At 47.6% G+C, this 14,457-nt stretch overlaps 1 protein-coding gene across 1 annotated transcript; it reads left to right on the top strand.

The window, feature by feature from the left end:
• The first annotated feature begins 3,809 nt into the window (after window positions 1-3,809).
• MMP8 (matrix metallopeptidase 8) lies at window positions 3,810-12,887 on the top strand. The gene is made up of 10 exons (XM_027580714.2): window positions 3,810-4,016; window positions 5,611-5,855; window positions 6,503-6,651; window positions 6,739-6,864; window positions 9,181-9,342; window positions 9,712-9,829; window positions 10,530-10,663; window positions 11,204-11,357; window positions 12,066-12,169; window positions 12,330-12,887. The coding sequence occupies exons 1-10, from the start codon at window positions 3,879-3,881 to the stop codon at window positions 12,431-12,433; spliced, it is 1,434 nt and encodes a 477-aa protein (XP_027436515.2). The 5' UTR covers window positions 3,810-3,878; the 3' UTR covers window positions 12,434-12,887.
• The last annotated feature ends 1,570 nt before the right edge of the window (window positions 12,888-14,457 follow it).

Below are 14,457 nucleotides of genomic sequence, written 5' to 3'. Positions count from 1 at the left end.
AGCGCTGAGCTCTGGACGCCGAAACTGCATGGAAGCGATTTCGTCACTCAGTGGCTTAACCACGAGCACTTCTCTTTCTGGAAAAGAACTTTTCAGCGGTGCTGACTCAACTCACAGAATGGGACACACGGCCTCCCCACATTCATCCCACAACAAGGGTTGGAGGGCTCACACAGGCTCGGCCCTGCACCGGTGCCTCTGACCTCCTGATGCCGGCGAGGGAGGTGCCAACATGTGGGGTTGGAGGGTGGCACGGGAGCCTCGAAAGAGCCGAGGTGAGTTGCTGAAAGTTGCATAAGTAGGGGAGTGGCAGAACAAAACTTGGAGCCGAGTTAGTATAATTTCAAGGGCGGTATCCTTGACCCTTCAGCACAACTAACCCCAGCAATTATCCTGTTAACTTGATCAGAGTGTGAGCCTCCATCCTGATCAGCAGAGTTCAAACATGCACGGTGCACAGGATGTTCTCCCTTTGCTTACAGGAGTCAGACTGGCCGTGTGTTGCACGGGGGATGCCCCCGGGCTCAGGGCACCTGTTTCCCCGGCTGGGTCACAGTCCCCGTTGTGAACTCCGACTCCCCCTTTGAGATGTGGGCACATGTCCACACGTCCAGACAGCTTTGCAAGCTGCCTATGCCCATCCCAGATGGCTGGACCCCAACCCCCCACCCCCACCACCTTTATTTTAACTAAAGAGAAAACTAACTATACCTTACAATCCATTTCTTCTCTTTGGGCCTAAAAAGCAAAGCTGAACTATAAAAATACAAGTTGCTATCTCTGCTGTGGGATAGCACATCAGATAATCGGACGAGGTTGCTGCCAGAGGGGGTGGCTTTACGGAAATAGAAAGTTCCTGCCTTGGATCATCTCTGTCCAAAACTTAATTTCTTCCATCTTCTTACTCAGTCTGGAACTCCTGATATATGGAAAAAAGCCTTCATTTTTAATAAATCATTTGCTTTTTTTCTCTCTCTCTCTCAAGTAAGTTGACTCAAAAGACAAATAGCCCCTAAGTTCACACTACGGTGTAAATGACTGATGGAAGATCCTTTCCCCGTAGCAGGTTTTCAGCGGGGAGAGGGCCTGAGGGAACTCTGGGCTCCAAGCATCGGAAGGGGTGAGGCGCACACACCATGCGGGCACTTGGTGGCCAGGCATGAAGAATGGATTCAGAAAACAAAGCTCGGTCGCCTTCTCCACCTCCTCCTCCTGGTGTCTGCTGTAGGACAGGGCTCCACAGAACGTGCGCCCCCCCCGCGGGGTCCTGGCGCCATCTGTCCCGCACAAAGGTACTACACTATGCCTGTCTCTTCCCAGGCTGTACTTGTCCTCTCCCGGACTGAGCTCGTTTATAACTCTGCAAGCTCACACCTCTCACCCCCTTCACCCGTTTCTTCTCTCTCCCTGCCCCCCTCCCTTCCGACGGTCCCTCGCCCCCCATATTTGAGTCTGTTCCTCTTTTTGTTGTTTGTTCTTTTGATTTTTTTTTCCGATTCCACATAAAAGTAAAATCACATGGTATTTGTCTTTCTCTGACTTCTTTCACTTAGCATAACACCCTCTGTGTCCATCCATGTTGTCACAAATGGCAAGATCTCCTTCTTTTTGTGGCTGAGTAATACTCCATTTTGTGTGTGTTATCACATCTTTCTCCATCTATCAATGGACACTTGGGTTGTTTCCGTATCTTGCTGTAAGTAATGGTACAGTAAACATCAGGGTGCAGGTAGCTTTTCCAATAAGTGTTTTTGTTCTCCTTGGGTAAATACACAGAAGTGGATTACTGGAATATCTGGTACTTCTATTTTTATTTTTTGTGGACAATTCTGTCTAACACAACATTTACAGAAACACCACCAGTTTTGGGTTCTTGTCTAAATCATACATTATGTTCAGAAGACAGTACCTTTATGAACCTTGTAAACAAGCCAATGTATTAAAATAACTCAACATAGGGTATACAAATGTTAAGACATTCTTATCCAGTAAGAAAAGGTTTCTTCACTAAAGACTGAATGTGGAGGAAGCCGCAGCATGATTAAGTTGTGCACCCAGGGATGGCTGCCATGATCATGACCTTAGGGCACCTTGAACAACCTGAGGGGTGGGGAGCTTCCACATGCATACAGGGAATGGATTGCCCCATCTCTGCATGTCCACATTCTATTTCCCCTTCAAGGTCCAGCTCAGAGTCGACCTCCTCCATGAAGCCTTCCTTGATTGCACCTCCTCCACCATTGTTTTTTTTTTTTCCCCAGACTCCCGTAGCGTTTGACCTGAACTGCTATTATTTTTTTAAAAGATTTTATTTATTTGACAGAGAGCAAGCAAGCACAAGTGGGGGGATGGCAGGCAGAGGGAGAAGCAGGCTCCCCACCGAGCAGGGCACTCGAGCCCAGGACCCTGGGATCGTGACCTGAGCCGAAGGCAGTCGTTTAACCAATTGAGCCACCCCAGCACCCTGAACCGCTATGAACTTACCTCCAACGATCTGGTACCCGTCACAGCACCTGACGTATGGTAGGCGGCAGCCAGTGTTTGAGGGAATGCAGGAGTCTACATGGTGAACATTAATCTGCTGCCCAGATATGCTCTAACCTGAGTCACATTCTGGATTTTTACAAAGTGTGTGAGAAACACCAAGAGGGACCTGAGCTACTTACCAAGCATCTCAAAGGCATCACTTACATATTAACACACGTCCTGTATCACACAAGTTGAGGCGCACATTTATACACAAAATACCACCCTCGCAGAACATATAAATATATGCAGGTGAGCACACGTAAAGATCATGTAGTGACATCACCTCATGCACGTAGAGTCAGAATAAGTGGGAGCAGGTGGCAGGATGCTAAAACCTGCCCCCGGGCCCCTGACCAGTGCAGCCACCTGGTCTGAAAACCCTCTCCGGAGGCCTTTTCCCCGGGGTGCAGACACACCCTCTCATTCCTGCTCTGTGAGCCAGCCCTGGATCCTAGGCTCCGTTGTGGGCCCGCTGCGCGCCCAGGGGGAGAGCCTGCTGGGGTAGCTTTTAGCTCAGTGTCTCCAAACACCTCCCTTGGGACTGAACCCCAGGCACCCCCCAATGTAGCACAAGTCCTCTCACTTCTCTGGATTTGATTTCACCTGCAAAATGCAGGACCGCCAGCATCCCAAGCCCGTGGAGGATGTAATAGATGTACGGCGTGTATGTCCGGGACCTAATATTCGATGGATTGTCTATTATTCTCGCTGTCAACTCTCTTCGTCCTTCCCGTGGAAAAGCCAGCCTGCAGACTTCTCTAATACACTGATGCCAAAACCGCACCCCCCAGAAGCTGCCCCAGGACCCCCACCGAACCCTGCTTGGTGCCCGCACACCCACACGCCCCTCCTCACAGCAAGGGTGACCGCCTACAGAGCTGCTCGAACGGGGCTCCCTGGTCCCAGGCTGACTACCGCGAATCCTACAACACACCTGTCTAAACTAGCAGAGCCTCAGCACCTTCCCTGCCTAGAAACCTAGAAAGCGCAGACAATGCTGATCGTTACCTTCAGGAGTCAGCCCCCATGTCTTCTCCTCCACCACACAACTTTGCCAAAGTCAATCTCTAACCCAAAACCCCAACAGCAAAGAATAGCAATTGGCACTTTTTTTTTTTTTTTTCTGTTGAAAGATTCCACCCCCCCCCCACCCCGTCCTGGAGTCCTAAATCACATTATAACGTTGCAACAGCGTCCGCACGTAATTAACCCGTGTTGCCTCACACTCGCGATGTGGCAACTGCTGAAGACACGGCTTTATAAGGGACCAGAAGAGAGAGCAGTGACCGAGCCACGGTCCGGTGAACTAGAGACGCCCACGAGGGGGGCCCTACCCAGGGGAAGCCGGGATGGCCACAGCCTTGGCAGAAAAGGCCACGTTGAGTCTGAGGATACTCCCTCCCCTGTTGCTACTCTCCGCATGGCTCGCCCGGGCCTTCCCAGTCCCCGGGGCATCCCCAGAAGAGAAAAACGCGCGAGTCGTTCAGGTAAACAGACCCTCCGGTAGGTCGGTGCGGGACGTGCTGGTTCTTGGGAAACTGTGTGGCTTCTTTCTTCGTTTTAGTTAAAGCAGCCTGAAATTATGTGTGTGTTCGGTTTGAGCTGAAACATCTCGCTTCAGGGATCTGGGGGGTTCCTAGCTGGGCTCCTCAAACTCTGGGAAATACTGCGGCTGAGCTGCCTCCAGCCGGGGACCCCGTTGAGAAGGAATGATTTAAATTACAAAACTAAGTGGTTTTCTTTCTCACTCACCTAAGATGTTCCCCAGCCGTTGTCCACAATCCAGTTACTCCACGCCTGGTGCTTTCTGTAGGGACTGGCCTCTGCTGCCAGAAATCTCAGGTGGACCAGAGAGCTCGAGGACGGGCAATCGGAAGGAACTGGAAGTCAATTCCTAGCGCAATGAGATTTCCCACACCGGATTCTGTTTATAAGTAAACATGTTTATAAATGTTTATAAAGCAAAACCAGCAGCTATTTTCCATTGTTGTACAAAAGTCAGGCCAAATTTTAAAGAAACATTGGCGAACGCGGTCACAAATTTGTCACGCACGATTTCCTGAGCGTTGCAGTTTTAGGAAAGCACTGTTCTTTTTGCTTTACCCTTTTCCTTTTTTCTTAAATATCTCTGACAGTGGTAACAGGGGTGCCCCCGGGGTCGAGAGCTAGGGCTCAGCGAGTGTTGGCTGTGTGCAGGACGCCCTGCTGAGCATCTCATTCCTCCTCACTTCAACCCCGCGATGGGGTATTATTATTCCCACGTTAGATACCACAGTGAAACTTAAGTCTGTTAAATGGTGTGTCCAAAAACTCAGTTAATCTGTGGCAGAGCTAAGATTTGAACGCAAGCCTCTCTGAATCCCACAGCCTGTAAGAGCACAAAGTGCTCTGTCCTGTGTCACCTGCCAAGTGACATGTGTTCCCAGGCTGCTTAGGGCAAGAGAAGCCATAGAACTGGTGTAGCACCCCCCGAAACTTTGCTTTCTAAGCAGTGTCGGCCCCTTCCAGGGGTGCTGTGGTGGGGAAAAGGCTAGTGCCAACGAGGGTGCCGTTGCCCCCAAACCAGTTTGGAGTTCTTCTTGGGAAATTGTCAGTTCTCATCTGAGAAGCATCAGGGATGGTTGGGACCTGAATTTGTCATCTTGGCAATTTCCCTCCACCCTGTGCATGTCCGTGTCTTAGGATGATTAAACCTTATCAATAGTAGCGGAAAGATAATTAAAAGGGAATCCACGTCGATGCAATTAACACCTGAAGAAATCAATACACACCAGTGCTCTTTGTTTTTTATAAAAAGGAGCCAGTCTCCTGACTGTGTACTAGGGTTTGGCATGGGGACTTGGACCTCATCCTTTATGAAACTCATGTTCTTATGTGTAGACACGAACCAGAGCACTGGACCGAGGGGCTGTTCTGACCCGTTGTCCCTGTTCCCTCAAAGTCCACCCCAAATCCGTGTTGCTGCTCCTCCATCAGGTTATTAGCCTGTTAGAAGTCTGGTGGTGCAGAAAGGATGCACAATGCCCAGACAGCCGAAGGTAAGGACACAGCAGGTCCCCTCACGTGTGTCTCTTTGTCCAGGATTACCTAGAAAAGTTCTACCAGTTACCTCCAAAAGGATTCCTGTCTGAGAGGCAGAACAGCTCTAGTGTGATTGTTGAGAAGCTGAAAGAGATGCAGCGGTTCTTTGGGTTGAACGAGACGGGGAAGCCGGATCGCGAGACGCTGGAGATGATGCAGAAGCCTCGCTGCGGGGTGCCCGACAGTGGAGACTTCATGTTAACCCCGGGAAACCCCAAGTGGAAACAAATGAACCTGACCTACAGGTGATAGTTTGAGTTCCAGAACCCGACAGGGGTGTTTGTCGAGCATCTGTGACGTGCCAGGCACTGTCCCAGGACGTGGGATTCACGGGAGACAGGTGTCCCTACCCTGGAGAGGCCAGAGTCTGGTGTGAAGGAGCAAAGACCCCACAGGCTCTCCTCACCCCACAGCCTGATGCTTTGTCCTCCTTCTCCAGCAGCCTCGAGAGGGTGATGGCAACATTAGGCTGTCTCTCTATGAACTCCATGTAGGACCCCAAAAAAGGCTCGCTCATTGCTCGACAGACTAGCCCCACGTTCCATGCATCCTGATGATGACAGTTAATGATACCCAGTACCTGTTCAACACTGTGATGTGCCGAGTACTGAGCTGAATACTTGACATGTACTTAATCCCCACAACCACCCTATGAGAGGGCTACTATTTTATGATCCTCCTCTTTGAATAAAGAAACTGAGTTTAAAGATAGGGAGGGACCTGTGCAGAGGCCACATCTGTCTGCGACCTTGACGCCTGCCCCCCTCCTTAATCCCCCTCCAGGGCTAGCTCATCACATATACCACTCACTCCCAAATGGAGAACCGTGGTCTGCTGGTGGCCTGCCCTTCTAAACCATAACAAGTCCTCCTCCCGTCTCCTCATTCTGAAGGATTATTAAGTACACGACACAGCTGTCAAAGGCCAATGTGGAAGATACTATTAAGGAAGCCTTTCAAGTGTGGAGCAAAGTGTCACCCCTGACCTTCACCAAGATCTCTCAGGGAGAAGCAGACATCAAGATCGCCTTTGTCCGAAGAGGTAGGCTCGCAGCCGTCATGCTCAGATTTGCCTTCCCTGGCTAAACTGGGACTCGGCAGGGACCTGAGACAAACTGTCTTGTTTCAGATCATGGCGACAATTCTCCATTCGATGGACCCAATGGGATCCTCGCTCATGCCTTTCAGCCGGGCCAAGGTATTGGAGGAGACGTTCACTTTGATGCAGAAGAAACATGGACGTTAACTTCCAGCAGTAAGTTAACCAAGGTCGCATCAACATGCAGCTGAATATGTTTTTCTCACATCAGAAGCCCCTCCTGCATACATACACACACACCCAAGTTACTGCAACATTTCAAATTCATGCAAGCTGATTGTTTTAAATTTTTGCTACCTCATAATGCTAAGTAAATTTAGGTTTTAAAAAAGCCCTTGGGCTAATTGCTGACCTTGTTTTCCTAGGACAGAAATCAAAAAGCTACAGACCGTGGCTAGATCCTGCCCGGTCCTGTTTGTATAAATAAAGTTTTATTGAAACAGGGACACCTTACTTGCTCATGCGTCATCTACAGCTGTTCTCACAACAGCAGAGCTGAGTACCTGCTACTGAAAGCACACGGCTCACGAAGCCTCAACTACTTACTATCTAAACCTTCACAGAAGAAGGTTGCTGATCACTGCTTTAGGGTATGTGTTTCTTTGTAATATTCTGAAATGTAATGATGTCTGGAGGATGTCCTTAGTTTTGGAAATCCAGAAATAATCGGGTTCATTTGGAAAACTATCCCACTTAGAAAACAGCCACCATGTTTTTCGTTGAGTTATTTCATTTCACAGAACTCTTTTTCGGTGGTTGTTCCTGTAGGACAAACCACCCCCTTCAGGAGAAGACTGATAATGAGAAGAGTCAGGCCACCTGAAGGGAAGAAGTGACAGGTATATGCAGACCACGTGGTACCCCCAAGGCCACAGGGCAACAGTACGCCACAGAACACTTTAGAAAATAGGAAAGGACCCTTCTATCTTCGCTTGGAACCTGCTCCTCCCACCATTTTCTCAACATATATGTTGTGAGTGTTTCTTCCGCCCAGGTCCCCGTGCGAGGAGCTGTGTGTACCCAGAGATAACTAACACTCCGCTACTTTGAATTCCTCTTGCCCTCCCCACTGGAGCACGTGGTCGTCACCTCTTACCTGAACTAAACGATCCAGATTCCCACGTGCTTCCCAAGCTCTCTACATTTGCTCACATTGCACCCCCAGACCCCCTTCCAAAATCTCTCTCTCTTCTGCCCCATGCCGCCCCTGTCTTGTCTTTCGGCTGGAAGTGAGGACTTTCTCCTCAGAATCCCAACAGCCTTTGTTTCTCTTTCTCAGCTGCTCTCCTCATTGTTCTGTGCCATTCACTGTCATTGGCGTGCATCTCCCCTTCTAGACTGTGCATCATGGCAGATCCCCCAGAGCCCCTCACAACGTGCTCCAGGCCCTCAGAGAGGTTTTCTGAGATGCATTCAGGAATGCAAAAATGCAAGGATGTGACGGTCAGGGAAAAAAGTCTTGGAGCACGGGTAGAATTTCACGCGGCTAGTTATCAGTAGGAAGTTGAATGCTGTCGTCAGAGCACAGGTCTTACCATCAACCTGGATTTGGCCCTAGCTCAACCACTTACCAGTTGCCAGACCTCCAACGAGATATCCAAACTCCGTGGGCTTGTAGTTCCTTTACTGTAAAAATACTTCTAACAATACTTCACACAAATATTGTGAGGACTGAATCATCACGCCTCCCCGCATGTAGAAAGTACTCAGTTTTAAGAGGTGGGCATGGAAGACCGTGCGCGCTGTGTATGTGGGGCAGCCGCAGTGAAGGGTTCATTCACATCGCACGTGTCTGCTGGGCAAGTGAGGGGTCCTTGCACTTGGCCAAGGAGCTTGGGCTCTGTCTGACGGAAGTGTGAGCCTTGGAAGTCGGGTTCCCAGCTGGGGAAGGCATTGTGCTCCTAGAAGTTAAAGATGGGGGAAGGAGCAGGTTTTGTCTCTTTCAAACAAGGGGGAAGGTGGAGAATCCTTGAAGCTACTTTGAGAATGGGAATCAGGGAGGAGCTGGTGCTGGCTGATGGGTGATCAGCAAGGCAGAGCAGGTCCATCTGCATCCAAGGCTGATGATGGCCTGGCAGGCTTCATCTCGAACTGCCCGTGCGCTGAGACTCTATCAAAGGGGCTGTGGGCCTGGGAGGCTGGAGAGGGCTGCGGAGCCTTACAGGACTGTGGGGCCCGCCATCCCTTCTCTCAGCCTCGGGTCCACATCCACAGAATACCAGAGTCAGAATAAAGGCAGCATTTCTTGGTTCTGAGATTTGATGAGAAGCTTCCCCCACCTGAACCTACAACTCCTACCTTGATTGCTTCCAGCCTCTCTCTTCAGGTGCCTGAAGGGAAAATGAGAAAGACAGGCGTGGCAAGTGCAGTTTCTCCAGGCTCTGTTGCCTTGGAAGCTGCATTCCTTGAGCTCCTATTGTCTCTGCCCTTGGATCCACTTGGAGCCGCTGACCACACATGCTTGCATTTCAGATTACAATTTGTTTCTTGTTGCCGCCCATGAATTTGGCCACTCCTTGGGACTTGCTCACTCCACTGACCCCGGTGCCTTGATGTATCCCAACTACGCTTTCCAAGACCCCAGCACCTACAACCTCCCTCAAGATGACATCAACGGCATTCAGACCATCTATGGTAAGGTCATCAGAAGAACCCTGCGTACATGGTGAGGCGCGGGCTTATCTAGGATGTTCTTCGAGAAGAGGGATGGGATTAGGATTTTTAAGTAGAGGGTGGGGAAGGGGGAGGCACAGAATTCAAATTGCTTTACTTCACAACTTAAACTGGAATGATCTCTGAAAATCACCATTCTGATTTAAAATAATAATAACTTTAAGAGGGCCAAATGTACAGTTATTTTAATGCCTTGTGGGGTAGTCTGGTAGGGTTTCTCTTCTTGTGAAAACCCTTTGCTTTCCTGAGGAGTGTCCGAGGTACTCCAGCAGTCACACTACGCGGAAGCTTATAAAAAGCTTTGTTGTTGTTGTTGTTGTTGTTTTTAAGGTCCTTCAAACAACCCTGTCCAACCAACCGGACCAAGCACACCCACAGCCTGTGACCCCAGACTGACGTTTGACGCCATCGTCACCCTCCGTGGAGAAATACTGTTCTTTAAAGACAAGTATAAGACTGAACTATTTCTTCCTTTGACTTAACTTACTGGCATAACTTAGAGCTGGATTCTAATGAAGTCCCATGTTATATACCGCTCAGCTTTTCCTTCGAATTCTGTGCATCTCATTGCAATGGATTGTGTTTTCTGGGTAACTTGAAACATCCAGGAAAATTAAAAAAAAAAAAAAAAAAGCCGCAAACATGCATAAACATTCAGCTGTGGGTGATAGCGTAGCTGACCGGGCTCCAGGGGCTCGGGAACGTCACACGGGGGTTTACCAGACACCGAAACCCCATCCACGCCCACCCACATTCAGTCCAGTAAATGGGAACCATCATGTGTTAAGCTGTGGGCAAGTCATCTCACCAGTTGGATTTTTCAATCTTCCATTGGCTGCTTTGTGATTGTGTGATCGGGGCCTGATTTACTTGTATTGCTTTTGCTGGAATACTCTAAGTATTCTCAGCGTTTTGTAGGAACGACAGTGAGCCTTGTCGGGGCGTGCGGAGGGGACAGGGCAAATATAATCATAGAAGGTCATTCCTAGGACCTCCCCTAAAACCTGCGAAGTGCCCAGCAGGGGCACTGGCTATGGTGCTAGCCACTGCCTCCATGACATCATCCGACCCTCCCCGCAGTCTCGTCGGGGCGGGCGCTCGTGCAGGATCCCGGGAGACTGCCCACTCACAGCCCTGTGCTCCGCTAGGTACTTCTGGAGGAGACACCCTCAGCTGAGTATCGTTGAACTCAATTTCATCTCTCTATTCTGGCCATCTCTGCCCACTGGTATACAGGCAGCCTATGAGGATGTGGACAAGGACCTCGTTTTCCTATTTAAAGGTAACTCCCTACGTTTTCATCCTGTTTTAGTTGTCCCTGAGGCAAGGAGAAGACTTCCTTGTGGTCCCTTCCAGGGTGAGAGGAGGTGAGCCCATGAGAGCATGTTACCCCGGCCGGACTTGGTCAAGAGACCTGGGTTGGGTCGGGTCCCTGCCACTAAGTGTTGCATGAGCTTGAGCAGCTAACCCTTCCCCCCTCAGCCCTGCTTTCCCACCCGTAGAGTTCTTCCTCCCTCCTCCCAGGTCTAACAGTCTCTGAGTCCCCGCGGCTGTACGAGCGTCTCTGCATCGAAGGCTCATGACCTGAGAAAGTCCCCCAGCTGTGAGGCCCTGCTTGTCGGGCTGAGAAGCCAGAATCATTGGCAGGTGCTGGGGAACCACTGAGACTGTTAGAGTCCAATGAACTTGACCACCTTGGTCTTTTAAAGACTCTTGTTCCATTGTTTCTATGATGAATTTACACAAAGACTAAGCAGTGATACCACATTATGTTATCAGAACAGAAGGACTTTATCTAAAGTATAACCTGGTTCGTTGGCAGGCTGCCGGTACTGGGCTCTGAGGGGCTATGACGTTGAGCAAGGTTATCCCAGGGACATCTCAGACTACGGCTTCCCAAGAAGTGTCCAAGCGATTGATGCAGCTGTTTACTACAGGAGAAAAACCTACTTCTTTGTAAACGACCAAATCTGGAGGTAAGGCAAACCATTGTTTCAGTTAGAGATTGAAATCTGCATATTTACCGTCTACAGACCACTAACAACCAGCCATCTGAAGGTTTTTAAAAACCCAGGTGATCTCTGATAGGCATTCTTTTTCACAAAATGATCGATGTTGCCATGGTTTTTGAAAGTGTCATTTTTATAAAATTAAAAAGTCTTCACAAAGGTATTGAGGATTCCACATCAGGAAACAGCAAACCTTAATAAGGCACCAGGAAGGGATGAAAAGAGAGAGGCTAATTCTCAGTTAGGAGTTGAATTCTAACCCACTCAAGAAAATGCTATTCAGATAGCCTACAAAATGTGGTGCCCACATTGGACTTATTACCTCACTATTCCGGGGGGGGGGGCTAGTATGGGGGAGGGAGGAAGAGAGAGAGACTAACTGTACCCATTAAGGAAATCCTCAGAAAATAAAACCCTTCTTTTGGAAAATAACGCTGTGCTAGCCATCAAAGCCTGTTTCAGTGTTAATGCTACCCAGGTATTTTTTAAACAGGATTGTACACTTAAGGTAGAGAAGTCCACCATTCTTAGGCCCAGGAAATTAAGGCATTATGAAGACCAAATGAGAAAATACGTGTGAAGACACTTTGTAAAGTATATGCAATTTAAAGAAAACCGTTGTTGTTTTATACTATACTGGTTTTAAAACATGGGACTTTTTTTTTTTTCCATCAGATATGATAACCAAAGACAATCCATGGAACCAGGTTATCCCAAAAGCATAGCAAGTCTCTTTCCAGGAATAGAAAGCAAAGTTGATGCAGTTTTCCAGCAAAATCGTAAGTAGAAAAAAAAAACCTAAAAATAAATTTGTTTAAATTTTTAAAATAGCATATTTGCATTTAAATGTTATATTGGAACAGGCATGGGGTGTTTTCAATTGAAAACATCTGAGATCCACAAACTAATTCAATACTTTATCTTTTTTTTTTTTTACAGATTTCTTCCTTTTCTTCAGTGGACAAACATATTATAAATTTGATCTTAGTGCTCACAGGGTTACTAGGATTGATAGAAGCAATCGATGGCTCAACTGCAGATAAAGCTGAAGCAAAGTCACACATATTTGCATCCATTTTCCGCATGTGGAAGGAAAGTCTAGTTTGCGTAGCCGTTTTCCTGGGTCCTATTTATACTTTTCTCAACAATGAGTAATGCTGTTTGCTCTCACTGTCCTCATTGGACCTCCCTTCAGTGAAAATACATTTGGAGTATCCTGTTGTCTCCAGGGCTGATTGAGTGCCTATGGATTCCATCTCAAGGGAGGAGATGAAGCCTTCCCTGTCACCTCAGTATTCACTATTTCGTCACTTGCTTACCTGACTTCCAAAATGCTTATATACACCTAAATGTCCTTTATCTGCTACATGCCATTCAGCACTGGGTTTTGGTGAAATGTAGAAATGTTTACCAGGAACAGTGTAAACAGTCCCTCTTGCCTTTACTGAAAATGTAGTACTATTTTCCACTCTTGGAAAAAAAATATTGTTGATCCATGTTGTGGCTTGAATTGTGTCCCCCCAAGAAAGATAGGTTGAAGTCCAATCCTAGGTACCTATGAATATACCCTATTTGGAACTAGGGTCTTTGAAGATGTGGTTAGTTAAAATGAGGTTATGCTGGAGCAGGGTGGACCTAGGGACTGGTGTCCTCGTAAGAAGAGAAGCAGCTCAGACAACACAGACACGTAGCAGATAAGGATGTGCACACATGAAGACCAACATGGGAACAATGCCTGGAGAAAGCCAACAGCGGCCAGGAACCACCAGAAGCTAGGAAGGGGCAAGGAAGGACCCTCCCTAGTGCCTTCAGAGAAAGGAATTTTATCCTCCCCACACCTTGGTTGTAGACTTGTAGCTTCCAGAACTGGGATAGAATAAACTGGGTTGGAGTCTGTGGTGCTTCCTTATGGCAGCCCTGGGATACCCACCAGCTGGATACAGTACCCCTGCATCTAAGAAAACGAGCAACACAAAACAACAAAGTTGAACGCTCAGTAAGAATTGTTGTCACCTTCCCCAAAAAGGAGCAAAAAGGGAAGGTACCACTTTCTCTTCTGTCCCCTCCCAGCTCTATCCTTTCAGAGTCTAAGCAAATGGGTTAGTGATTGGAACTGTTCTTCCTTATTTCTTTTTTTCCAGGGATACTCAGGAGGGCACACTACCCATAAGTGGGATTTACTGCACAAACCAAACAGTGCTGTGCACAAAATTCAATGACTCTCATTAAATTAAACTAAGCTGAGATGCATACATTTGATAGTGTTTCTTTTCTGTCACGAACTTTAGGATTCTGGGACCATAATGGCTAACCCAGATATCAAAATCATTATAATGTCATATTTGCAGTTGTTAGAATATAATGCAGCTTATTACACATTAAATAAGTAAATTGTAAAATATATTTATTACTAACATTCTATTTTTCAGTTCGTTTTTTTTTTCATTTTTAAAGTTTTTGATTCCAGTTAGCTAACATACAGTGTTATATTTAAGATACTAATCATTTTTTGGATGTATGCACGGGGAGTATATTCTCCCAGATAATTCCTAAGATATTATCTATTTAATTTTTTTCGTTTTATTTTATTATGTTATGTTAATCACCATACATTACATCATTAGTTTGTGATGCAGTGTTCCATGATTCATTGTTTGTGCCTAACACCCATTGCTCCACGCAGAACGTGCCCTCCTTAATACCCATCACCAGGCTAACCCATCCCCCCACCCCCTCCCCTCTAGAACCCTCAGTTTTTTCTCAGAGTCAATCGTTTCTCATGGTTCGTTTTTCCCTCCGATTTTCCTCCCTTCATTCTTCCCTTCCTGCTATCTTCTTCTTCTTCTTCTTCTTTTTTAAACATATGTTGCGTTATTTGTTTCAGAGGTACAGGTCTGTGATTCAACAGTCTTGTACAATTCACAGCGCTCACCATAGCACATACCCTCCCCAATGTCTATCACCCAGCCACCCCATCTCTCCCACCCCCCACCACTCCAGCAACCCTCAGTTTGTTTCCTGAGATTAAGAATTCCTCATATCAGGGAGGTCATATGATACACGTCTT

This window comes from Zalophus californianus, chromosome 11 (genome assembly GCF_009762305.2).
Source record: "Zalophus californianus isolate mZalCal1 chromosome 11, mZalCal1.pri.v2, whole genome shotgun sequence".
Taxonomy (NCBI): Eukaryota; Metazoa; Chordata; class Mammalia; order Carnivora; family Otariidae; genus Zalophus; species Zalophus californianus.
This window is presented reverse-complemented; position numbering and strand designations above follow the sequence as displayed.

Bases quoted from the DNA above. Each gene is read 5' to 3' on its own strand.
- MMP8 (XM_027580714.2), top strand. From the start codon at position 3,879: ATGGCCACAGCCTTGGCAGAAAAGGCCACGTTGAGTCTGAGGATACTC. The intron at 9,343-9,711 runs GTAAGGTCATCA...GTTGTTTTTAAG, and splicing joins CGGCATTCAGACCATCTATG to GTCCTTCAAACAACCCTGTC. The intron at 11,358-12,065 runs GTAAGGCAAACC...TTTTTCCATCAG, and splicing joins GTAAACGACCAAATCTGGAG to ATATGATAACCAAAGACAAT.